The sequence below is a fragment of the Oenanthe melanoleuca genome, unplaced genomic scaffold (assembly GCF_029582105.1).
Source record: "Oenanthe melanoleuca isolate GR-GAL-2019-014 unplaced genomic scaffold, OMel1.0 S001, whole genome shotgun sequence".
Lineage (NCBI taxonomy): Eukaryota > Metazoa > Chordata > Aves > Passeriformes > Muscicapidae > Oenanthe > Oenanthe melanoleuca.
Genome location: NW_026612650.1, coordinates 8,067,490 through 8,093,506, shown reverse-complemented (window position 1 = coordinate 8,093,506; position 26,017 = coordinate 8,067,490). Strand labels below are relative to the sequence as shown.

Sequence of the window (26,017 nt, the reverse complement as noted above, 5' to 3'; positions counted from 1 at the left end):
TCAGAGAAAGGGCGGGAGCTGTGAGGGGAAGGGGCGGGGCCAAAGCGCCGCGCGGTCCTGAAAGGTCCCAGTTTGGTTTAAAATCACCGAAAAGTGCCTCAAATGCAGCCTAAATCTATCAGGTTTGGTCTAAAATCACAGAAAAGCGCCTCGAATGCATCCTAAATCCACCAGGTTTGGTCTAAAATCACAGAAAATCGCCTCGAATGCAGCCTAAATCCAGACGGCACCGACACCGGAACTACGCTAGGACCGGGACAAGGAGCACTCCGGGACTGAGACTGGTACCGGCACCGACACCGGCACTGGCACTGGCACCGCTCCGAGACAGACACTGAGACCGGCAGCGGCATCGGGACTGCTCTAGGACCGGGAGCAGGAGCCCTCCGGGACTGAAACCGGCACCGGCACGGAGAGACACCGAGCGCTGAGACAGCACCGAGACTAAGGCTGGGACTGAAACCGGCACCGACACTGGCACCGCTCCGAGACCGGGACTGAGACCGGCACCGCTCCGGGATCGAGATCCACACCGGGACCGGAATCAGCACCGGGAGCGCTCCAGGACTGCTCCAAACTGAGACCGGGACCGACGCCGGGATCACTCCGGGATCGGAACTAAGAACCTCCGTAGTAAGTCCGGGGAGTTTCGGCCGCGCCGCCGGACGGGACTGGGAGGGACTGGGCGGGTGTCTGCATACCAGGCTGGGTGGTCCTGGATGGCTGACACTGCCAGGGTCTGGAATTCCAGTTCCCAGATATCTGAGAGGTTTTTAGGTGACAGGCAGGGCCATACGGACTGGGATTGTACAAACTGGGATCACACGGCCTGGGATTGTACAAACTGGGATCACACGGACTGGAATTGTACAAACTGGGACCATATGGACCGGGGTGGCTGCACCAGAACGATGCGAACCGAGACGCTCCCGCCCCACCCAGAGTCCCTCCCAGTCCTGCCCAGTCCCGTGTGGGGGCGCAGCCAAAACTCCCCGCAGTGAATGAGGAGGTCCCACAGCGCTCCTGGTGTCGGTCTCCGTCCTGGTCCCGGTCTCAGGCTCAGTTTGGAGGAGTCCGGGTGTGCTCCTGCTGCTGATTCTGGTCCTGGTCTGAATCCCAGTGCCAGAGCTGTGCTGGTCTCGATCTCATTCTCGGTCCTATAGCGGTGCCTGTGCCGGTTCTGGTTTCAGTCTCGGTCTCGGTCTCGTAGTGGTTCCAGTCCCAGTGCTGGTACCGGTGCCGGTGTGGATCCCAGAGTGCTCCCAGTGCCAGTCTCGGTGCTGGTTCCGGTGCCGCTCTCAGTCTCAGTCCCGGAGTTCTCCCGGTGCCGATCCCAGTCCCAGAGCAGTCCTGGAGCTCTCCTGGTGCCCGTCCCAGTGTTGGGTGCTGGTCTCAGTCTTGGTCCCAGTACAAATTCTGGGGCTGGTTTCAGTCGCAGTCGCTGGCCCAGTCTTAGTCCCAGTTCTGGAGCGGTGCTGGTCTCGGTTCTGGTGTCGGTTCTGTTCCTAGTCCCGGTCTCAGTCTCCGTTCTGGTGTCGGTCTCAGTATTGGTGCTGGTCCCGGTCCTGGTGCTCGTCTTGGTCTTGGCTGCAAACATTTTAGGCGCATTTGGCAGATTTTTATATCAAACTGTGATTTTAGACTGGATTTTAGGCTCCTTTTGGACAACGTTAGGCCAATTTGGATGATTTTAGACCCCTTTGTGTGGATTTGAGGTGCGTTTGGCTGATTTTTGGCCAAACCTGCGGCATCTAGGCTGCATTTGAGAGGCTTTTGAGTGATTTGAGGCCTAACCAGGCCCTTTTAGGGCAGTGTGGCCCTCTGGCCACGCTCCGTTCCCCTCACAGTTCCCGCCCTTTTCTGACCCCGCCCCTTTCCCCTCGGTGTGTGTCCATTTATTTCCCCGCCCACTTATCTGATCAGCCCCTGTCAATCATTAACCTCTACCCCCTTCATTCCACCCTAGCCCTTGTGTTCGCTCCACCCCATTCCCCTCTAAGCCCTGCCTATCTCCTGGCCAGTTCCCTCTGAGCATGCTCAGAACACCCGGAAGTGTCTCCTCAGCGCCGCCGTCTTTCCACCTAGTCCCCGGCCCCGCTTCAGCGTGTCCGAGAGCTGCGGTGGGGCTGGGGGGGATCTATAGGGGCTCTGTAGGGGATCTATAGGGGATATATAGGGGACTGGAGGGGGCTTTACCGCCCTGGAGGTTTCTGGGGTTTTGTATAATGAATTTGTGCTTGTGTATAGGGTATTTGGGGGGCACTGGGTAGTCTATAGGGGATCTATAGGGGATCTGTCGGGGACTGGGGGGGGCTGAGGGTCTCTATAGAAGATTTGAGCTTGTCTGTAGGGAATTTAAGGGTGATAGGGGATTTTGGGGCACTGGGTTTTCCCTAAAGGCACTCTGAGAGAATTATGGGGTCTACACCAGGAAGTTTTTTTTTAAATTTTGTGTACAAACATGGGAATTTTTAGGTTTCTTTTGGGAATTTTTGAGATTTTGGGGACCTCAAATGGAATTTTGGAGGAACCTATAAGGAATTTTTGTGGTCTCCATAGGCAAACGTGGGTCCAAACATGGGAAGTTTAGGTTGCCTAGAGGAAATTTTTGGGATCACCTTAGGGAATATTTGGGAATTCAGGGTCCAAATGTGGGCATTTCTGGGTGAGAATTTTGAGTGCAAAAATATGGCAGTGAGCAGCTGGCATGAAGCCTATGAGACCCAGGGCTCTGAATTCAGGGTGATTTTGGCTGTCTTTGGGGGGGGTTCAGGTCAGTTTCTGTTTAGGTCCATTTGGGTGATTTTAGCAGAAATGAGGTGGTTCTAGGGTGATTTTAGGCACATTTTTGTGATTTTTGGCAAAACCAGGCACAGTCAGGGTGATTTTACACACATTTAAAAGATTTAAAGGTGATTTTAGGCACCTTGTGTGGATTTTGTCCTGGGGTGACGTTGCAGGGCTCTGTATCCCCAAATCGTGTGTTGCTCATGCCTGGAGGGTTTGTTTTGTCTAGCCAGGCAGCGTGCCTCCCCCAGGGGCGAGCCGCTGCCCTGTGCCTGCTGGCAAGCCACCCCCTCGCTCTGCCCCCTGCTCGGCTCAGCTTGGCTTGGTAGTTGCTCTGCTGCTTGCGTGCTTCCCCCCCACCTCCCACCCCCCATCCATTTTTGCTTTGCTTTATTTTTCCTGATTGGCTAGGAAAACCACCTGAACATCAAGCAACCCCCGGACGTCTCTTTGTGACAAGAAATACGCATTTTCTGCCCTCCCCAGCACCAGCTGAGGCTGTACATCCACTCGGACGGGTGAAGTTTCTGCATCACCCGTGGCTGTATTTTTCTTGTCTTGGGGAGTGTTTTTCTGTGTGTTTGCTTAATAAACAATTTTTTTCCACTTTTCCTCTGTGCAAATCCTTCCCGAACCCGGTGGGGGAAGGGGGAGGAGTTTTGAGAGTTTGTTTCTTAGGGGGCTCCTCTTGGAGATTCTTCCCCTAATTTGTCATAAACCAGGACAAATTTCATTGGCGCCCTAACGTCAGGGGCATGAGAGAGTGAAAAAAGCTTTATTACTCTGTAACTGTATAGTATTGGTATAGATTTATAATGTCTTTTGGGATGGAGGCTGGAATGTGGTTTTGGTTATTAGGGTTTTTTGAGGTCTTAATACCTCTCTGGTCACTGGGGTTATTTTCCTATCCGGAAATAGCTCCAGTATTGTCTCTTGTTTGTTGCTTTTGTACTAGAGGGACACTGACTAGAATATTTATCGGGTGGGCTTGATTGCAATGGCTTTTAGAAGGTTTATAAAGATGCTGGAATCAGTTCCAGGAATGTCTGGTTCATGGCTGGTTCATGCACTCAGTTTTTTAGAGGAGAAGCAGGGGAGGAGGCTTTCCAGCCTTTGTTTTCCTTTGTCTCCTCTGAATTTTTTACATCTTTATTAGAAAATCTGCAGTTCTCCCTGAATATTAAAGAGATCATCTTTCTGAAGTTTAATTTTGTAAGCTTCCTTTACATGGTTTGCAGTTTATATAAAATCAGGGCTGAGATTTCTAGAGGTGCTGGTGCAACTCCTGACTTAGGAGCAAAGCAAAGTGTGAGGAGTTCTGAGTGGTGTGGGAAATGGCAGGACCTGGGCCAAATTTTAAAGGAATTTTCTGATCCTATAGTTTGGGACTTTCCACAGGAGAAATTCAGAACCCAGCTGAGGTGGTAAAATATTTGAAAGAAAAGTGCCATGATAACCCCAAGGAAAAAAAGATCACTGCAGTGAGCTGGGCCCTGGCGTATGCTTATCGTACCCTGTTAGATACTGTGAGACCACAAACAGAGGAAAGGGAACAGGGAGATAAAGTAGCTACTATCCCAGTCACTCAGGCTGTAGCCAAGACCCCAGGCTCAAGGACAGGGGCGCAATTAGACAGTAAGCCTCAACCAATGGTTGTGGCTACCCGCATGAGGAGTGGAAATCGCACGGCTAAGACTGATCGACCAGTGGAGGATGATGATGATGATGCAGGAGAAGGACCCTCAACACCTCCTGATTAAAACCCGGAGTTAAAGCGACCGGTGCAAGATCAGAGACCAATATTGAGTCCTTTTCCTTGAAGGACCTTCGTGGTCTAAGGAAGGATTATACGAGATGACCTGATGAATCCATAATTAGTTGGCTGGTCCAGCTTTGGGATGCAGCAGGTGAGGCTACCATTCTGGATGGCACGGAAGTGAGACGTGGGATCCCTGTCACATGATCCGGTCATCGAACAAGAATGATGAGGGGGACTAACCCTCACAGCCTCTGGGCACGGGTCCTGGATAGTGTGGCACAAAGATATCTATGTGTAAGATGATTTATATATGCAGCAGACGTGATGGAAGAATATAGAGCAAGGGTTCCAATGCCTGAGGGAAATGGCAGTGGCAGAGATTATTTTCTCAGATGATATAACAACTAAGAATCCGGACCTTGTACCATGTACACCTGTGATGTGGAGGAAATTTGTGCGACTGGAGCCACCTGAATACACTTCTGCCCTAGCAATAATGAAGTGGGATGAGGTATATTAGACTGTGCTTGATATGGCCAAGAAGCTTCGGGTCTATGAGGATCCTGTACATGGCCCAACCCATCCAGAATCGCATTTGTGGAAACACGCTTGCAAAACTTAGAAGATAAGATAGAGGAGAATCATAAGAGGCTCAGGAAGGAGATTAAGGAGGACCTTCTCCAAATCTCAGCTGTACAGATTAGAAACCCTGGTACCCAATGTCGACGTTCCCCCGATGGGGAGAGGAGGTACACTCCCCGAGCTGAGTTGTGGTTTTTCTTGCAGGATTCTGGAGAGAACATGAGGAGGTGGGATGGAAAGCCTACGGCTGCTCTGGCACAACGGGTGAGGGATTTGAGGGAAGGCAAGACTGAAAGAGGAAGTTCCACCAAAAGGAGAGCCGCTCCTGTTTCCCGTATCCAAAGTGCCAAATATGACAGTGATAATGACATGTCTGACCCTTTTGAAGGAACCTCTAAGATGTATGCCCCAGGAAAGAAGGATAAACAGGCTTAGAGGGGCCCTGCCTCTAGCCAGGGTGAGGCGAGGGAGAATCATGTCTTTTGGACTATTTGGATTCGATGGCCTGGCACATTGAAACCACAGAAGTATAAAGCTTTAGTTGACACAGGTGCACAATGTACAATAATTCCATCAAGATGCGTGGGGGTGTAATCTGTTTCTATTGCTGGTGTGACAGGTAGATTGCAGGACTTCACCCTGGTAGAAGCTGAAGTGAGTTTAACTGGAAAGGAATGGAAAAGACACCTTATTGTAACTGGTCCAGAGGCCCCATGCATTTTGGGCATAGATTGCATTCGAAGCTGGTATTTTAAGGACCCAAAGGGACTCAGGTGGGCATTTGGAATAGCAGCTGTGATGGCAGAGCACATCCGGCAATTGAACACCTTGCCTGGACTGTCCAAGAATCCAATTACAGTAGGACTGCGGAAAGGAGAAGAGCAACGAGTACCAATTGCCACTTCAATAGTACATCGCTGGCAATTTAGGACAACTCAAGATGCTGTGATCCCCATCCACAAGATGATCCGAGAGCTGGAGAGCCAAGGGGTGGTCAGCAAAACCCACTCACCCTTCAACAGCCCCATCTGGCCTGTGTGCAAATCTGATGGAGAATGGAGACTGACTGTGGACTATTGTGCATTGAATGAAGTGACTCCACCGCTGAGCGCTGCCGTGCCGGACATGCTGGAGCTGCAGTATGAGTTAGAGTCCAAGGCAGCAAGGTGGTATGCCACCATTGACATTGCCAATGTGTTTTTCTCCATTCCTTTGGCAGCAGAGTATAGGCCTCAATTTGCCTTTACATGGAGGGGTGTACAGTATACCTGGAACCAACTGCCCCAGGGGTGGAAGCACAGTCCCACCATCTGTCATGGACTGATCCAGGCTGCACTGGAAAAGGGTGAGGCTGCAGAACATTTACAATATATTGATGACATCATCGTATGGGGAAACACAGCAGCAGAAGTGTTTGAGAAAGGAGAAAAAATCATTCAAATCCTCCTGGAAGGCAGCTTCGCCATTAAGAAGAGTAAAGTTAAGGGACCTGCTCGTGAGATCCAGTTCCTGGGAGTGAAGTGGCAAGATGGACGGCGTCAGATTCCTTCTGATGTCATTAACAAAATTACAGCTATGTCCCCACCTACTAACAAGAAGGAGACACAAACTTTCCTAGGTGCCATAGGCTTTTGGAGAATGCACATCCCTGAGTACAGCCAGTTTGTGAGTCCTCTCTACCAGGTCGCTCGCAAGAAGAACAATTTCTACTGGGGCCCTGAACAACAGCAAACCTTCGCCCAGATCAAATAGGAGATCGTTCATGCAGTGGCCCTTGGCTCAGTCAGGACGGGTCCAGATGTGAAGAATGTATTTTACTCTGCAGCTGGGAAGCATGGTCTATCCTGGAGCCTGTGGCAGAAGGTGCCTGCTGAGACCCAAGGCCGACCCCTGGGATTCTGGAGCAGAAGTTACAGAGGGTCTGAAGGCAACTACACCCCAACGGAGAAGGAAATCTTGGCCGCCTGCAACTGAGTCAAAGCTGCTTCAGAAGTGATTGGTACGGAAGCACAACTCCTCCTGGCACCCCAACTACCAGGGTGGTATTGTATATACCAGGGTATATACAAGGGTGGATGTTCAGTGGAAAGGTTCCCTCAACCCACCATGCCACCAGTGCCACATGGAGCAAGTGGATAGCCCTCATCACTCAGTGCGCCTGGATTGGAAAACTAAATCGCCCTTGGATTTTGGAAATAATTACAAACTGACCAGAAGGTGAAAGTTTTAGTGTCACAGATGAGGAACAAGAACCAGTGACATGGACTGAGGAAGCTCCGCCATACAACCAGCTAGCAGCAGAGGAAGCACGTTATGCTTTATTCACCGACGGTTCCTGTTGCATTGTACGGATGAATCGGAGGTGGAAAGCAGCTGTATGGAGCCCCACACGATGAGTCGCAGAGGCCACTGAAGGAGAGGGCAGATCAAATCAATTTGTTGAACTTAAAGCTATTCAACTGGCCTCACACATCGCAGAAAGAGAGAAATGGCTGAAATTCTATTTGTACACTGATTCCTGGATGGTAGCCAATGCTCTGTGGGGATGGTTGAAGAGATGGAAAGTGGCGAACTGGCAGCGCAGAGGAAAACCAATTTGGGCTGCTGAAGAGTGGAAGGACATCACTACTCGGCTAGAGAAACTGCCTGTGAAAGTTTGCCATGTAGATGCCCACATCCCCAGAAGTAGAGCCAATGAAGAGTAGCAAAATAATCAGCAGGTAGATCAGGCTGCAATGATAGGGGTGTCAAATATAGACCTTGATTGGGAGTACAAGGGAGAGTTGTTCCTAGCATGATGGGCTAACGATGCCTCAGGTCATCGGGGTAGAGACGCCACCTATAAGTGGGCACGAGACCGAGGACTGGATCTAACCATGGACAGTATTTCCCAGGTTATCCATGACTGTGAGACGTGCTGCTATCAAGCAGGCCAAGCGGGTGAAGCCCCTCTGGTATGGGGGGCGATGGTCCAAGTATAAGTACGAAGAGGCCTGGCAGATTGACTACATCACACTGCCTCAGACCTGCCAAAGCAAGCGCTATGTGCTGACCATGGTGGAAGCCACCATGAGATGGTTGGAAACCTACCCTGTGTCCCATGCTACAGCCCACAACACCATCCTGGGCCTGGAGAAGCAGGTCCTTTGGAGGCATGGTACTCCTGAGAGGATCGAATCAGACAATGGGACTCATTTTAGAACAACATCATTAACACTTGGGCTAGGGAACACAGTACTGAAGGGGTGTACCAGATCCCTTACCATGCACCAGCTGCAGGTAAAGTGGAGAGGTACAATGGATTACTGAAAACCACCTTGAAGGCATTGGGTGGGCGGTCTTTCAAAAACTGGGAACAACATTTAGCAAAGGCTACCTGGTTAGTTAACACAAGAGGTTCCACCAAACGAGCAGGTCCTGCCCTGTCTGACTCCCATAATATAGTGGATGGAGATAAAGTCCCAGTGGCCCATGTTAGAGGTTTGTTAGGGAAGGCAGTATGGGTTAATCCTGCCTCGAGTACAGGCAAACCCATTTGTGGGATTGTCTTTGCCCAAGGACCAGGTTGTACATGGTGGATAATGCAGGAAGATGGAACAACGCAATGTGTACCTCAGGGAGATCTGATTGTGGGGTGAGACAGAAGGAAATATCTAAGTGCTGAAGGACTGAGGAAGTAAAATGAGAGGAAATGTGTAAGTGTTGATGGACTAAGTGAAATGAAAGTTTTTTTGTGTTTTTCAATGAAGTTTTTCATCCTGTTCACGATACAGAGATAAGGGGTGGAATGTCCTGGGGTGACGTTGCAGGGCTCTGTATCCCCAAATCGTGTGTTGCTCATGCCTGGAAGGTTTGTTTTGTCTAGCCAGGCAGCGTGCCTCCCCCAGGGGCGAGCCACTGCCCTGTGCCTGCTGGCAAGCCACCCCCTCGCTCTGCCCCCTGCTCGGCTCAGCTTGGCTTGGTAGTTGCTCTGCTGCTTGCGTGCTTCCCCCCCCCCTCCCACCCCCCATCCATTTTTGCTTTGCTTTATTTTTCCTGATTGGCTAGGAAAACCACCTGAACATCAAGCAACCCCCGGACGTCTCTTTGTGACAAGAAATACGCATTTTCTGCCCTCCCCAGCACCAGCTGAGGCTGTACATCCACTCGGACGGGTGAAGTTTCTGCATCACCCGTGGCTGTATTTTTCTTGTCTTGGGGAGTGTTTTTCTGTGTGTTTGCTTAATAAACAATTTTTTTCCACTTTTCCTCTGTGCAAATCCTTCCCGAACCCGGTGGGGGAAGGGGGAGGAGTTTTGAGAGTTTGTTTCTTAGGGGGCTCCTCTTGGAGATTCTTCCCCTAATTTGTCATAAACCAGGAGAATTTTCAACCAGTTTTGGCAGATTGAGACACTTTGGTTAGATTTCAAACCCATTTGGCTGATTTCAGGCCATCGCCCCCCATCCCGCAGGTGCCCGGGGAGGGGGAGCTCGCCGCAAATATCCCGGGGGAGTCCCTGAGTTTGGGGATTTTTGGGGGGGATGTTTGGATCTTGCCGGGCTCCAGAGCCGCAGATAGCCCTTGGGGGTACATCGGGGGGTCCCCGGGAGGTGTTTTTGGGGGTCCCGGTGGGTGCGGGCAGAGCCCCGTTGGGGGGCGGGGGGATGCGGGTCTCCCCGCGGTGGGGGTTGGGCTTCCCGGGCCGGGCCCTGCGAGCTCTGCCGGGGCCACGTGGGGAGCGCGCGGGAGCGGCGGGATCGGCGGGGGGACAGCGGTTTTGGGGAGCCCCGGGAGAGGCGCGGCTTCCCTGAGCGGGAGCGCAGACACAGGAGAGCCCCAGAAGGGCAAAGCGGGGAGCCCGAGAGGGGGGGACCCCTGGCATTGCCGGGACCCCGGCGGGGGGTGCTGGGGCTGGAGGGGCGGCATGGCCGGGAAAGGGCTTCGGGGCTCCCGGTGCCGCCAGTGGCTGCTCCCAGCATGAGCCCAGTTGCTCCCCGCGTGTGCTTCCAGTTTCCTCGGCACTCCCAGCATGAGCCCGGGCACTCCCAGCCATTCCCTATTATGAAGGAATTTCCCCCAGCACGGTCCTAGTTGCTCCCAGCTCCTCCCAAGGTCACTGAAACTGAGAAAAAAAAAAACCAAAAACCTCCAACCACAATATAAAATTTAGAAAGTCAAGGCATTACTTAATTATCTGTGCAGGATGTTGTGGCCAGGATGTACCACAGAAATCATCTCATCTACACATAACCCACGTGTGCAGAGAGAATCATCCCATGACCCTCCGTTTGTAGTAAATTTTCCAGTTCTTTTATACAGTCATAGAAAAGAATTGGATCAATGTTCTTTGGTCTCCAGTTGCAAATATTCAGTTACTAATATTTGGTCTCCTTTTGCATCGGATTTCTCCCCTTCTGATGTTAATTAGATCTTCATTCCCTCATTTTTTTATTAAGTCTTTTTACAGGAGATGTCTGCAGATGTGCCAGAGGCAGAGTCTGGGGTGCATGTTCCTGGGTGGCCACTGATGTTCTGTTAATGGCCGCTGATGGCCCTTGAGCATTCCAGCTGCTCCCAGTGTGTTGATGTGTTGAGTTCATCTGACCCCACCTAGTGCAGCAATGACCTGGACATAAAATTACAAGTCGTTTAGGACAAAGGCAAACAAAACACCTTGATTAAACTTATAGAAAAGCTTTTAAATGGATACCTTTTCCAACAGCAGTTCAGTCCAGTTTGTTCCCAGTTTTCCCAGCTGCCCTAGCATAGTCTCAGTCACTCCCAGTACTATCCCAGTATGAGTTCAGTATGATACCAGTCTCGGCTAGCAGGGCCCCAGTCACTCACACTCTGCCCGAGTTGCCCCTTAATGGTCCTAGTTTTCCCACCAGTACATTCCCAGTTGCACCCTGTTATGTCCCAGTCACCTTCCCTATGGTCTCAGACACTCCCAGTGTATCCCAGTTGCCCTTAACCATCTCATAGTCATTTCCAGGCACTCCCAGTTACCTCAGCATGGTTCCCTTGCCCCCAGTTTTATCTCAGTTCCTCCCAGTTCCTCCCAGCATGGCCCTGATAGCTCCTAAGGACCCCCAGTTGGGGTCCAATCACACACACTCTAATCCAACTCCCAGTATGATCCCATTATGATCCCAGTCACTTGCAGGCTGATTGTAGTCACTCACAGCCTGATTCCAGTGGCCCCCAGTGTGATCCCAGTTGCTCCCAGTCAATACCAGCATGACCCCAGTAGCCTCCAGTATAATCCCTGTGACTCCCTGTCTCTCCCAGTATATCCCAGTCACCCTCAGCATGCTGCAAGTCCCTCTCACTTCTTCCCACTTGCTTTCAGCATGATTCCAGTAGTTCACAGCCATTCCCAGTCCATCCCAGTATGATTCCAGTCACCCTCACTGTGATCCCAGTCTCACCCAGCATGGACCCAGCTACTCTGCCTGTCATCCCAGGATGATCCCAGTTGCTGCCAGCATCGTTCCAGTTGTTCCCAGTTCCTCCCAGGATGATCTCTAGAATAGTCCCAGTCTCTCTCAGCATTGTCCCACTATCTCCCAGTTGCCCCCAGTGTGATTCCCGTCCCCCCAGTAAGGTTACAGACACTCTCATTATATCCCAGTTTCCCCAGTAAGGTTCCAGTTAGCTCAGAATGATGCCAGTCTTTCCCAGTTATTCCCAGTTGTCTCCAGCCTGATCCCAGTTTCTGTCAGTGTCCCATACTCCCAGTTCTTCCCAGTATGATCCCTGTTATGGCCTCAGTGCTCTTAGCATGATTCCTGTACCTTCCAGTTGATCCCAGTTGCTCCCAATGTGTCCACATTTTCTTCCCAATATGGGCCCAGTTGCTCCCAGGCACTTGCAGAATGGTTCCAGTCATGGCCAGAAGTATTCCTTCACTCCCAGTGATTGCAGTGTGATCCCAGTCATTCTCAGATATTGCCTTTACTATTCCAGTCACTCCCAGCATGATCCCAGCCAGTTCGAGTTGGATCCCGGTATCATTCTGACATGGGCACAGCTGCTCCCATTATCATCCAGTGTGGTTCCAGTTGCTCCCATTTCCTCTCACTGTGGTTTCAATCTGTCCCAGTATATCCCAGTTGTCCTCTGCTGCTTCCAGACTGATCCCATTTGCTCACAGCCTCTCCCAGTCACCCTCAGTGCAGTTCAAGGTTCAAGGCTCTGACAGTATAATGCAGTATGGTTACCGTCCTTCTGAGCCTGGTTCCAGTTCCTCCCAGTTCCTCCCAGTGTGATCCCAGTTGCCCCTAGCATAGTCCCAGTCACACCATGGATGATCCCAGTCCCTCCCAGCATGGTCCCAGTCATGCCCAGTTTCCCCCAGTATATAATTGTATCACCTACTGACTCTCCAGTAGCCCCTGCATGGTCACAACTGTTCCCAGTGTGTTTCCCGTCCCATTATGGTTACAGACACTTTCATTATATCAGTCCTCCCACCTGCCCCTAGCACAGTCCCAGTCACTTCCAGTACTATCTCAGTATGAATCCAGTATGAGTCCTGTCTCTGCCAGCAGGGCCCCAGTCGCAGTCAACCCCAGTTGCACAGCATGGTCCCAGTTTTTTCCGCAGCCGATTTCCACTTGCTCCCAGTTAGGTCCCAGTCACCACCCCTATGGTCTCAGACATTCCAGTATATCCCAGTTGTCCTAAAAATCTCGTAGTCATTCCCAGGCACTCTCATTTAGCTCAGTGTGGTTCACTTGCCCCCAGTTTTATCCCTGTTGCCCCTGGAATAGTCCCATTGCCTCTGCATGGCTTGTTAATTCTTTTTAGGGATGGGGAATGTTTGGAGAATGCAGAACTGCAAAGCTGAGCAGACAATGCCCCTTGGGGGGACACTGGGAGTCCCGGTGGCGGCTGCTGACAGAGGCAGCCTGGAGGAGCAGAGCCCTGTGTCCCCCAGGACCCCAAAGTGGGGAGCCCAGAGAGGGGGGAGTGCCGCCATTGGCGGGACCCTCAACAACCTGGAGAGGGGCAGGGGAGACTCCTTGGACCCCCAGCACCCCAAAGTAGAGAATAAGGGGAGAAGGGACCCCCGGACCCCAAAATCCCCCAGCATCCGTAAATCGGGAGAGGGAAGAGGGAGGAGCTTTTCGGATTGCTGGGAATCCCAGCAGCCTGGGGAGGACGGGCACCAAGTAGATGGGGCGTTACCCCCAGCATGTGGAAGAGGGGGAACCCCCAAACACCAAAGGGGAGGGACCATTCCCAGGAAGTCCTAGGATGCATTTTCAGGGCTGAATGTTGGTGTTTGGGAGGTTTTGATGGACCCCAGCCTGGGGACTTCTAGAGATGGACTTGGGCAGGAGGAACCCCCAACACAACGCACTCATCCCTTGTTTTTCACCAAACCAGAATTTCCCATTGCCAAGCCTTGGCCTGATGGAGGAGGAGGAGGCTGCGAGGAAGAGGAAGATGGCCCAGGAGCCCCAGACAGGTGAGGAGGAAGTCAGTGCCCCTTTTACCCTCTGTCCTGTTCCATCTCCCAGCCCAGCACATCCTCCGGCTGCAGGACAGTCCTGCTGCCAATGCCTTCCTGCTGGGCACACGCTGGGGGGATCTCCTTTCCCTTCCCTCTGGCACGGAGGCAAATCCCATCCTCTCCTTGTCCTTCCTCACCCAGACAAGGAGCTGAGCACGGAGAGCAGGGAGGACAAATCCCCGTGGCAGAACCTGGTGGAAGAGGCCATTTGTAGCGGTTCCACAGTGCAAGAATCCATCCAGGAGGAAAAGCCGCGGAGATCCCACACCAGGAGGGGCTGCAAACAGAGATCGTGGGGATCTGAGGAGGAAAGACCCAGCCTGGGCCGGGCAGGCGGCCGGAGATGGAGCCAGAGCTCGGACCTGGTGGTCCATGAGCAGCTTCTTGATGAGGAGAAGCCCCACAAGTGCTCAGAGTGTGGGATGAACTTCAGATGGAGGTCCAGACTGATCACCCACCAGAGGATCCACACTGGGGAGAGGCCCTATGAGTGTGGGGAGTGTGGGAAGAGGTTTCAGACCAGAGGCAATCTCCTCCAGCACCAGCGCACGCACACAGACGAGAAGCCCTTCCGCTGCCCTGACTGCGGGAAGGGCTTCAGGGAAAATGGCGCCCTCACCAGACACCAGCGCATCCACACTGGGGAAAGGCCATACAAATGTGGGGTCTGTGGGAAGGGCTTCAGTCAGAGTTCCAACCGAATCCTTCACGAAAGAATCCACACAGGGGAGAGGCCATACAAATGTGGGGACTGTGGGAAGGGCTTCAGGCACCGTTCCAACCTAATCCTTCACCAAAGGATGCACACTGGGGAGAGGCCATATGTGTGTGAGGAGTGTGGGAGGAGCTTCAGGAAGAGCTCCAGCCTGATCATCCACCAGAGGATCCACACTGGGGAAAGGCCCTACGAGTGTGGGGAGTGTGGGAAGGGCTTCATTGAACATACTCAATTGATCATCCACCAGAGGATCCACACTGGGGAAAGGCCCTACGAGTGTTCTAAGTGTGGGAAGAGGTTTCTCACCAGCTCCAAGCTCCTCGAACACTACCAGACACACACGGAGGAGAGGCCCTACGAGTGTCCTGACTGCGAGAAGGGCTTCAGGAAAAAGTACAATCTCATCAGCCACCAGCGCATCCATACTGGGGAGAGGCCCTATGAGTGTGGGGAGTGTGGGAAGAGGTTTCAGACCAGAGGCAATCTCCTCCAGCACCAGCGCACGCACACAGATGAGAAGCCCTTCCGCTGCCCCGACTGCGGGAAGGGATTCAGGCAAAATGGCACCCTCACCAGACACCGATGCATCCATACTGGGGAAAAGCCCCACGAGTGTGAGGAGTGTGGGAAGGGCTTCATTGAGCATGTCCAATTGATCCGCCATCAGAGGATCCACACTGGGGAAAGGCCCTACGAGTGTTCTAAGTGTGGGAAGAGGTTTCTCACCAGCTCCAAGCTCCTCGAACACTACCAGACACACACGGAGGAGAGGCCCTACAAGTGTCCTGACTGCGAGAAGGGCTTCAGGAAAAAGTACAATCTCATCAGCCACCAGCGCATCCACACTGGGGAGAGGCCCTATGAGTGTGGGGAGTGTGGGAAGTGGTTTCAGACCAGAGGCAATCTCCTCCAGCACCAGCGCACGCACACAGACGAGAAGCCCTTCCGCTGCCCCGACTGCGGGAAGGGATTCAGGCAAAATGGCACCCTCACCAGACACCGGCACATCCACACCGGGGAAAAGCCCCACGAGTGTGAGGAGTGTGGGATGAGCTTCAGCCAGAGCTCCAGCCTGATCCGCCATCAGAGGATCCACACTGGGGAAAGGCCCTACGTGTGTCCTGACTGTGGGAAGGGCTTCAGGGAAAACTCCCACCTCATCCGCCACCGGCGCATCCATGTCGGGGAAAAGCCCCACGAGTGTGAGGAGTGTGGGAAGGGTTTCATTGAGCATGCCCAATTGATCCGCCATCAGAGGATCCACACTGTGGAAAGGCCATACAGGTGTGGGGTCTGTGGGAAGGGCTTCAGTCAGAGTTCCAACCGAATCCTTCACGAAAGAATCCACACTGGAGAGAGGCCCTACAAGTGTGAGGAGTGTGGGATGAGCTTTCGGCAGAGCTCCAACCTGATCTGCCACCAAAGGATCCACACGGGGGAGAGGCCATACAAATGTGGGGACTGTGGGAAGGGCTTCAGGCACCGTTCCAACCTAATCCTTCACCAAAGGATGCACACTGGGGAGAGGCCATACGTGTGTGAGGAGTGTGGGATGAGCTTCAGGAATAGCTCCAGCCTGATCATCCACCAGAGGATCCACACCGGGGAAAGGCCCTACGAGTGTTCTAAGTGTGGGAAGAGGTTTCTCACCAGCTCCAAGCTCCTCGAACACTACCAGACACACACGGAGGAGAGGCCCTACAAGTGTCCTGACTGTGAGAAGGGCTTCAGGAAAAAGTACAATCTCATCAGCCACCAGCGCATCCATACTGGGGAGAGGCCCTACGAATGTTCTAAGTGTGGGAAGAGGTTTCTCACCAGCTCCAAGCTCATCGAGCATTACCAGACACACACGGAGGAGAGGCCCTACGAGTGTCCTGACTGTGGGAAAGGCTTCAGGAAAAAGTACAATCTCATCAGCCACCAGCGCATCCATACGGGGGAGAGGCCCCACAAGTGTGGGGACTGTGGGATGAACTTCAGCCGGAGCTCCCACCTGATCCGCCATCAGAGGATCCACACTGGGGAGAGGCCCTACGAGTGTGAGGAGTGTGGGAAGAGCTTCTCCCAGAGCTCAACCTTGACCCAACACCAACGGAGGCACCGGTAAGGGAAGCCCTGCAAGTGCCCCGAGTGTGGGAAGAGCTTCATGCGCTGCTCCAACTCCATCCCCAACTGCAGGACCCACTCTGGGCAGAGCCCTGGTGACCCCCATTCCCTGGGATCCATGTTGGGAAGATACCTGTCTTGTTATCCTTTTGTTTTGGCCTTCGTTTCTGTCTCTTCTCCATCTCTTTGTTCTCCAAACGCCAAGATGGATCAATCTGTCATCTCAAAACCACTCAAATCCTACTGAAAAAACCTCAATTTTGACTCAAAAGGGCAGAATCCAACTTCAAAGTACCTTGTTCCCTCCTAAAAAAAACTCAATCCCACACAAACCTTACTGGATTTCTCAGCCACCAGGTGAGAAGGAGTTGGAAGGAGATTGGGAGATGTGGGATCCAAATTTGGAGCGGTGGGATCGAGATTGTGTGGGGCTGCCTGGGGTTGATATATTTGATAGTAAATAAAACTTTGACAATTCCTGATTTCTGTCCCATTCTCTTTCAGTCAGTTCCAGTTCTGTTTTCTGTGGCACCTTCTCAGCTGATTGTGTTTGTGACATCCTTTCTCTCCTGCCTCTCTCTGCCTGCTCTGTTTCTCTCTCAGGGTCTCCCTTGACCCAGGGCAGCTCCCACCAAAGACCCTGCCCTGATTCAATTCCCATTGAAGGAGCTGCAACAGCCATGGGTGAAGTTCTGAAGACTGGCAGTGAAATGTCCCTGTAAGATCTTGCTGCATTTGGCTTTTGGCCCCTTCTGAAGAGCTTTTCCTTGAAGGGCAGGAACATCTTTTCCTGCCTGGGAACAGGAATTCCAGAGCCTGGCAGTGTGAGCCATGCAGGACCATGCAGACTGGGATCATGGGGGCTGGGATGACATGGACTGGGATCCTCCAGACTGGGACTGCACGACTGGGACCAGATGGATCAGGACCATGCAGACTGGGATTGTACAGTCTGGGACCTTATGGACTGGAATGGCTGCACCAGAACGATGCGAACCAGGGGGTCCCGTCCCACGCAGGGGTCCATCTCAGTCCTGCACGGGGGCACAGCCAGAAGTCCCCAGAGTTAATGTGGAGGTCCCAGAGTGCTCGCAGTGTGATCCTCATGCTGATCCCTGTCCTGGTGCCAGCCTAACTCTCACTCTCAGTCTCGGAGCACTCCTGGTGTCAGCCTCGGTTTCGGTTCTGATCCCAGTGTCGATCTCAGTCTTGGAGCAGTCTCCGAGTGCTCCCTCTGCTCATTCTGGTCCTGGTGTTGGTCAGTATCTCGATCCCAGAGCGGTGCTGGTCTCAGTCCCAGTGGGTCTTATAGTTGCGCCAGTCTCGGTGTTGGTTCTGGTGCCACTCTCAGTCTCAGTCCCGGAGTTCTCCCTTGTCCGGCTCTAGTGTCTGTCTTGGTCTCCATCTTGGTCCCAGTGCCAGTTCTGGGGCCAGTTTGGGCTCGGTCTCAGTTCCAGTGCCAGTGCTGGTTTCGGTTCTGGTGTCAGTTCTGTTCCCAGTCTTGGTCTTGGTTCCAGTCCTGGGCCATTTTATCAATGTTAATGAGAGAGAGAGAGAAACTATGGGCTCATGATCAGAATCCAAATTTATTGTGAGCTACATTTGCTTATACACCATTTTTAGGAAGGCAGTAACGTTTACTATATTCTTCAGTTAAACATCATCCGGACAAACTTTCCATTTCTACTTATTTAGTTCAATCTTCTTTCCTGTCGCCAGTCTTGATCCAATCTTCTTGTAATCGTCAAAGCTCTGTTTGTTCTTGCCAGGGCATCCTGCTTATCAAACTGCAAATGTCAATTAAATCCACAGCACTCTCTGTCTCAACTTCCACAGTGCTGGTCTCAGTCTGGGTCCGACAGTGGTGCCAGTCTCGGTGTCGGTACCGGTTCTGTTGTCAGTCTTGGACTCAATGTTGGTCTTGGTCTCGGTTTTAGAGCTGTCCCAGATCCAGTGCTGGTACTGGTTCTGGTCTTGGTCCTGGCATGCTCCCAGTGCCAATCTCACTCTCAGGCCGGTCCCATATTGGTGCCAGTCTCGGTTGTGGTGCCAGTATCAGTCTTGGTGCTGGTTTTGGTGCTGCCCTCAGTCTCAGTCCTGGAGTTCTCCCGATGCTGGTCCCAGTCCCAGAGCAGCTCTGGAGCTTTCCTGGTGCCGGTCCCAGTATTGGTGTTGGTCTCAGTCCCAGTCTTTGTTCCAGTTCTGGAGCGGTGCTGGTCTCAGTTCTGGTTCTGTTGATTTTGTTCCCCGTCTTGGTCTCAGTCTCCATTCTGATTTCAGCCTCAGAAATGGTGCTGTTGCTGGTTTGTGTGCCGGTCTCGGTCTCAGTCCCAAATCCTTTGGGCACATTTTTGTGATTTTATACCAAGTTGAAGTGTTTTAGGCTGGATTTTAGGACCCTTTGGACAATGATAGGCCCATTTGGATGATTTTAGACCTCTTTGTGTGGATTTGAGACTGCTTTGGCTGATTTTAGGCCAACCCTGCTGGAATTAGGCTGAATTTGTGCCTTTTTGAGGTGATTTTAGGCCAAACCAGGCCCCTTTAGGACCATGCAGCCTTTTGGCCCAGTTCTTTCCCCTCACAGTTCCCGCCCTTTTCTGGCCCCGCCCCTTTCCCCTCAGTTTCTGCCCATTTTTTGGCCCCACCCATTTCTATTCCCAGCCCCTGTCAATCATTAACCCCTCACCTTTCATTCGGATGGAGCCCTCGTGTTCGCCCCGCCCCTTTCCCCTCTAAGCCCTGTCCATCTCCTGGCCGGTTCTCTCTGAGCATGCTCAGAACACCCGTTATGCCTCTTGTGTGCCGCCATGTTTGCTCCTGGTCCCCCAGCCCAGCTCCAGAGTGTCCAAGAGCTGCGGTGGGGCTGGGGGGATCTACAGGGGATCTCTAGAGGATCTGTAGGGGATCCATAGGGAATCTATAGGGGATCCGTAGGGGATCTATAGGAGATCTGTAGGGGATCTGTAGGGGACTGCGGGGGTCTTAGGGTCTCTATAGAGGATTTGGGCTTGTGTAGAGGGGATCTCGGGGGTCTGGGGGGTCCCTAAAGGCGATCTGGGAGGTCTAAAGGGGATCCACAGGGGCCTTCCGGAACCTATAGAGGGTCCAGGGGTGTCTCATGGTCTCTATTGGGAAATTTTGAGGTTCTTAAAGGGAATTTCTGGGTATTTTGGGCTCTGTACAGGGAATTCTTGGGGTCTCTAAAAGGGAATTTTACAGTTCCTATTGAGAATTTTGGTGTCCTTAAAGGGAAGTTGGAGTTCTCTTGGGAATTTTGGGGTCCCCATAAGGAACTTGTGGGGTAATTAAAGGGAATTTTGTAGGGTTTGTAGGGAATTTTTGGGCCTATATTGAGAATTTTGAGAATTATGGGGTCTCCACCGGAAATGTTTTTTTTTTTTTTTTTTTTTTTAGTTGAAACATGGGAATTTTTACGTTTGTGTTGAGAATTTTTGCAATATTGGGGTCCTCAAATGGAATTTGTATCCTATAGGGAGTTTTTGGGATCTTTATAGAGAAACATCGGTCCCAACATGGGAAGATTGGGTTCTCTATAGGAAATCTGTGAGACATCCATAGGGAATATTTGGGAATTTTGGTTTGTAAGAGTCGGTCCAAAGTTTTCTCTGATCTGCCTCACGACCATCATCAGAGACTGGGACCTGAGATTGCACCACTTGCCCTGAATCGGAGCTCTGGCCTGGCCGAGGTGGAGGCTTGCAGGCCAAGGAATGTTTGTAGCTGTGCCTGGTGCTTGTCATGGTGCGCTGCAGGGTACTGGTTATTGCACCCTGTCCCCGCACCTGCATCATGGGGCTACGATCTCCACATACAATAGTCCATAAATCTCCCCACCTTTTGGTCAGACGTCACTTGCTTCGGAAAAGGACTATAAAAAGTGACTTTCCTAAAAAGACTTTGAGATCTCTTTCTCCCCAATGCATTGAGGACACGTCTCATCTCGTCAGATGGCCACGAGGATGCATCCCGTCTGTTGGTAGCTATATCCCATCTCTCTCTTTCTCTCTCTCACCCTCTCTCTCCCTTTGGCACTCAATAAACTGCATTATTGCTTTCTGCTAAACAAACCTGAGTCTCTTGCCTTTTGTCTTTTGCACCCTGGGGTCAAATGAACCATCACGACTCCCACTTGGGTTGAGCGGATCATGACATAAATTGGTGTCACGGACAGTCAGAAGGGTTTCTGAGAGACAGAAGGGTTGCTGGTTGTGTGTAGTCTGTAACAGGGGAAGGAGGTCTTGCTCCAGCCGCGCCTAGCTGGCCACCTCGACAGGGGTGAGCCAGACTAGAAAGCAAGGGGGGCATTTCAGATTTCCCGCAAACTGCACACACCTAGGTGAAAAGCATCCCTACACTTGTTTGAGGATTCTGTCTTCAGAAATTCACAAAAGATCTCTTTGTGCATAAGGCAGAACTGCGCTTTTCCTGTTCTTTATTACTGTGTTTGAATGTGTACTGACCTCCCTGAGTTAGGGAGAATACTGCGCAGGCTGAGGAGTGCGTGTGTAACTCTAATCTATTACTGTGTATATATGAACTGACTTTTCGTAAAAATTAGAGGGGGAAAATCCTGTGCAGGTTGTGTGTCTGCCTTTCCTGAAAATATGGGGGGAAACTGCGTAGGGTGTGTGTGCATGTGTACTAACCTTTCCTAAGAAGTTAGGAGGGGGTATCGCGCAGGCTGTGTGTCTACCCTCCCTGAAATAAGGGGCTTGTAGACAGCAGAAGCTGTGTGTGTAATTAAGTGCTGATCTCCCTTGAGTGGCTTTACTTTCCTTCTTTCAAAATGACTGAGAATCATAATACTAAAGATAAAGCTGCATTTTTAGCTTTGCTAGCTAAGTATAATGCCAGACCCTCCCAAGGGGGAGAAGATTGGGTGCACAGTAACTGGTTTAATTTAGAAAATGTGATTGATAGGATACATTCTTTGCAACATGAAACAAAATTCAAACTGGGCAGAAATAAGACAATTTTCTGCTCAGTTTTGGGGGCATGTCTTAGGGCAGCTATAGAAACTCACTTTACGCGAAGAAGTGAAGAAAGAGCAAAGATTGACTCATGTGAGAGTCCATCTAAAAGCCTCTCGTTTCTTCTGCCCAATGACCCTCGCCTGAGGCCTAAAGAACTGCAGTTTAAAGGCGCTGGCCAGGGAAGAGAAGAATGCCAAGAGACTGTTCTCAGGTGGTGCCCATCCCAACTAGGGCCGCTCTGCTCCCTCAGGTGTGAGAACAATGAACTGGTCATGGTGTGGTGTGAGAACAATGAACTGGTCATGGTGCGCTGCTCCTACGCAGGCTACTTGCTGCAGAACTGGTCACAAGGACTGTTGGTGTGCCTGGAGCTTGCCATGATGCACTGCTCCTACGCAGGCCACTTGCGCACCATCCTGTTTCCACCTGCTTCTTGGAGCAACGATCTCCATATACAATAGTCCATAAATCTTCCCACCTTTTGGCCAGTCACCCGATGCCTTGGAAAAGACTATAAAAGACACCCTCAAACTAAAGACCCCCGAGATTTCCCCGGACGGCAACAGACATCTATTGGCTGGTTCCACGAGGATCGTCTGTCTGTCTTGGTAGCTATAATCCCAACCCCTTTTCTCTCTCTCTCTCTCTCTCTCTGTCTCTCTCTCTCTCTGTCCCTCTATCGCATTTGGTTGGCACTAAATAAAAGTGCAGCTTTTGCAAAAGTAAACTGGTTTTGTCCCTTGCTGTGTCTTTTGCGCGTTGAGATCCCTAAAAGAACCTATCAGGACTCCGCATGTGGTGTGGACCCTGACAACTCTCTACAAAATTTAGTGGAAATCTTGCAAAAACAATTAGATGAAGAAAGGAATGACAATCATGCTTTGAGAGATAAGATTCATTCTTTAAGAAATAAGAATCATTCTTTAAGTGCTGCCCTAAGACAAGAACACACCAACACTTTAAAACACGCTGATTTACCAAAAGAAACAGAAGAGAAAGAAACTAATCAAATATATCCTCAAAAGAAAGTAACTCTGATGAAAAATAATGGAGAATATTGCTGCCCTAGCTTGAGATCTTTGGTTAAAACAGAATACAATTTTATCAATGATGAGAATTTTAACCCACAAATAACCACTACAAAAATCCTGTACACTGCTACTAAATTATCAGAAGAAGCAGCTAGTGGGTACTGGGGACATGGGACTTTCTTAACAACAGAAGTCAAATATAACTAATGGTCCCTAACTCAGTGCGCAGTTTATTGGGCAGCAGGGCTTAACCCCTTGAAAATGAGAGACCTTGTAGCTTTAGTTGGTACCCCTGAGCAACTCCTAGAAAACATTCACAAAGCTGCCTGCTTGCAAATTATATTTGAAATAAAACTCACTGCTGGCCATAAATCACCTATGCAATTACCTGTAAATGTAAAACAATACCCTCTTCCCTCTGGTGCCAAAGAAGGGCTTAAACCGGTTATACAGGGCTTGTGAAACTCCCCTGTATGTCCAATCCAAAAACCCAAACCTGACAATGTGGCTTTTTATCAATATATTGATGATACCCTTGTGGGAGGAGATGAAATACATGTAGTGGGGGATACCCAACAAGAAATAATCTCCAATTTGGAAAGCCCTAACTTGTAAATTGCCTCAGGGAAAATTCAAACACCTTCTCAGGAAGTGAAGTTTTTGAAGACAGCCACTACTGGGACTGCCCCCCCGACGGGGTGGCCCAGAAATCCTTAGTAACAAAAGGAACTGTAAAAAATCGGGCAATAACAGAAACCGAGAGCTTGGGTAGCAGTTACGACAAACCTGCCTCAGTAATTCAAGTAGCCTTTGCTTTTTCCCCCAAACAATCTTTGTTCACTAATTCTTTGTTCACTATTGCTTCTGCTGAAAAATTATTGCTGGGGGACGGGGTGGCTCTTGGGTTGGAGCGTTGATGGTTGTTTGGAGTGTTTTCCAGCTTGAAGTGCAGAGTGCCTCCTCTGTTTGCACCTACACTGACTCTTATGCTGTGTTTAAAGGAGGTACAGAGTGGCTCCCTTTTTGGCAGCAAAATGATTGGGAAGTTAACAGAATTCCAGTCTGCATAACATGCTGCATAGTTCCATCATTTTAACCTCCTGCCTCTTTGTGGCAGATTCTGTTGTGTTTACTTTTCACAGAATAATACCACGGAACATGAAGATTAATTGTTGAATCCCTCATCAAAGCTGTATACAGTTATGGCACAGGACCTTACAGCCGTGTTTTATTTTGTGAAGATTCAAAATCAAAATTGAACTGTTGTACAATTTTCCTATGAAATTATGTGTGGTAAAAACAATACAAAATATGGAGGGGAACTTAATGTTATAATACCTACTACCCAACCACAGGTTATACTGAGCCTGAAAATTTTTGAAATTGGACCTTGGGTAATTCGGAAAACCAGCCAACAACAAATATTGTTTAATTCAGCATGGTCTTTTAACAATGTCTCGGTAATTCAGCCAGCTTGTTCACCTTTTCTAGGGGTGGACAACCTGGCTGCAAAAGCAGGATCCTTTCAAGAAACAAACAAGAGACATAACTGGTGTTGTGGGAAGAAGATTGGGAATTTTGAATAGTATTGATTTAGAAGTATTAATGAATAAATTGGCTAACATTCCTTTAGCTCTCTGCTGTATCCAGGCTCAATTGTGGATGCAGTCAGTTGCTGCCTCAATTATACGAGAAGTCGAGGAAACCACTTTTCCTACTAAAATTCGGAGAATAATTTGAGATAATGCCCGTGATTTTGAAAAAGAATTCCAATCCTGGTGAAACTACTACTCCAGCATAAACACAGCCACAGCCTTTACCCTGACCATATGTAATGCTTCAATACATTCAATTTTCCCAATCACTGCATTAGGGCTAAATCATGATGAAGCTATTCTCTGTCCTTTCGAGCATAGAGAATGGGTCTGTCAAATTGGTGAAAAGTAACAAAATATTAATTTGGAAACTTATATTGTCTAGGAACAACAAGGTTTTATCTGTGAAAGTAATGCAATCAGAGCTCAAGATATTTGCTTAGACATAGAACAGTATGACTGTAACTTTGAAAGTTATCCAAAGGAGATTCCTGAAACACTACTGGGGCATATGGGAAATGGGTGTGCATGCTTTAGAACTGCTTGTGATAGTATTTTCATAGAAGATTTAGGTAGTGAGTACTAAAAGCATTTAAATCTTTGTGTCTGTAACTTTACTAAAATTGCTTGTTTTAAAATTGCTTATTTTAGTTGTGTTCCATTTTAAAATGAAATTAATTATTTGATTTGAAAATTACTTGTTTTAAAATTGCTTATCTTTGTTGTATTGCATCATGAATATTGATCCAGATTGATTTCTAGTTATTATCTTAATTATGTTGTATTTTCTTTTAAGTATTGATCCAAATTGCTTATTATGCTTTAACCAAGAAATTGTTATTGTTAAATCAAAAATTGAAATTGAAAATTTATTAACATTGCTTCAAATTGTTTATTTATCCTTTTTGTAATCATAAATTGAACATTGATTTAAATTGTTTATTTATCTTTTTGTAATCAGAAATTGAAATTGAAAATTGTTGTTAAATTCATTATATGTTTTGTTTTCTCTCTCCTTTTTCCTTTCCCTCATCTTTCTCTACTTTCGTATTCTGTCCAACTTTCTGTCTCAGTTTTCTGGGATATGCTATCAACACAGACGAGCCCTGAAGACTTTGCAACACCACGAAGGAAGTGCTCTTGCCAATGACTGTGAGTCACGAGGTGATGTAAGAGTTGGTCCAAAGTTTTCTCTGTTCTGCCTCATGACCATCATCAGAGACTGGGACCTGAGATGGCACCACTTGCCCTGAACCGGAGCTCCGGCCTGGCCGAGGTGGAGGCTTGCGGGCCAAGGACAGTTTGTAGCTGTGCCTGGTGCTTGTCATGGTACACTGCCGGGTACTGGTTATTGCACCCTGTCCCCGCACCTGCGTCATGGAGCTGCGATCTCCGCATACAATAGTCCATAAATCTCCCCACCTTTTGGCCAGAGGCCACTCTTTTCAGGAAAGGACTATAAAAAAGTGACTTTCCTAAAAAGACTTTGAGATCTCTTTCTCCCCAACGGATTGAGGATGCGTCTCATCGGATGACCACGAGGATGCGTCCCGTCTGTTGGTAGCTATATCCCATCCTTTCTCACCCGCTTGCTCTCTCTCTCTCTCTCTCTCTCTCTCTCTCTCTCTCTCTCTTTGGCACTCAATAAACTGCATTATTGCTTTCTGCTAAACAAACCTGAGTCTCTTGCTTTTGTCTTTTGCACCCAGGGGTCGAAAGAACCATCATGACTCCCGGTCGGGTTGAGCCGATCGTGACATGGTTCCAAAGTAGGAATTGGAGGGGGGAATTTTAGGTGCCGAAATATGGCAGTGAAGAGCCTGGCATGAAGCCTGTGAGACCCAGGGGTCATCCCAAAGACCCCCAGACAAACAGCAGAGCAACCTAAAAGAAACAATGCGCAAAGAGGCGTGAAACTAATTTCCATATGGAGCGAGA

At 49.9% G+C, this 26,017-nt stretch overlaps 1 protein-coding gene across 1 annotated transcript; it reads left to right on the top strand.

The window, feature by feature from the left end:
* The first annotated feature begins 565 nt into the window (after positions 1-565).
* LOC130266100 (zinc finger protein 850-like) lies at positions 566-25,915 on the top strand. The gene is made up of 3 exons (XM_056515419.1): positions 566-633; positions 13,503-13,584; positions 13,771-25,915. Exons 2-3 carry the CDS (start codon positions 13,530-13,532, stop codon positions 16,455-16,457), a joined length of 2,742 nt encoding a protein of 913 aa, XP_056371394.1. The 5' UTR covers positions 566-633; positions 13,503-13,529; the 3' UTR covers positions 16,458-25,915.
* Positions 25,916-26,017: the final 102 nt, after the last annotated feature.

Excerpts from the sequence above, each read along its gene's own strand:
- LOC130266100 (XM_056515419.1), top strand. The coding sequence starts at position 13,530 with ATGGAGGAGGAGGAGGCTGCGAGGAAGAGGAAGATGGCCCAGGAGCCC. Across the intron at positions 13,585-13,770 it reads GGCCCAGGAGCCCCAGACAG|ACAAGGAGCTGAGCACGGAG; the intron begins GTGAGGAGGAAG and ends TTCCTCACCCAG.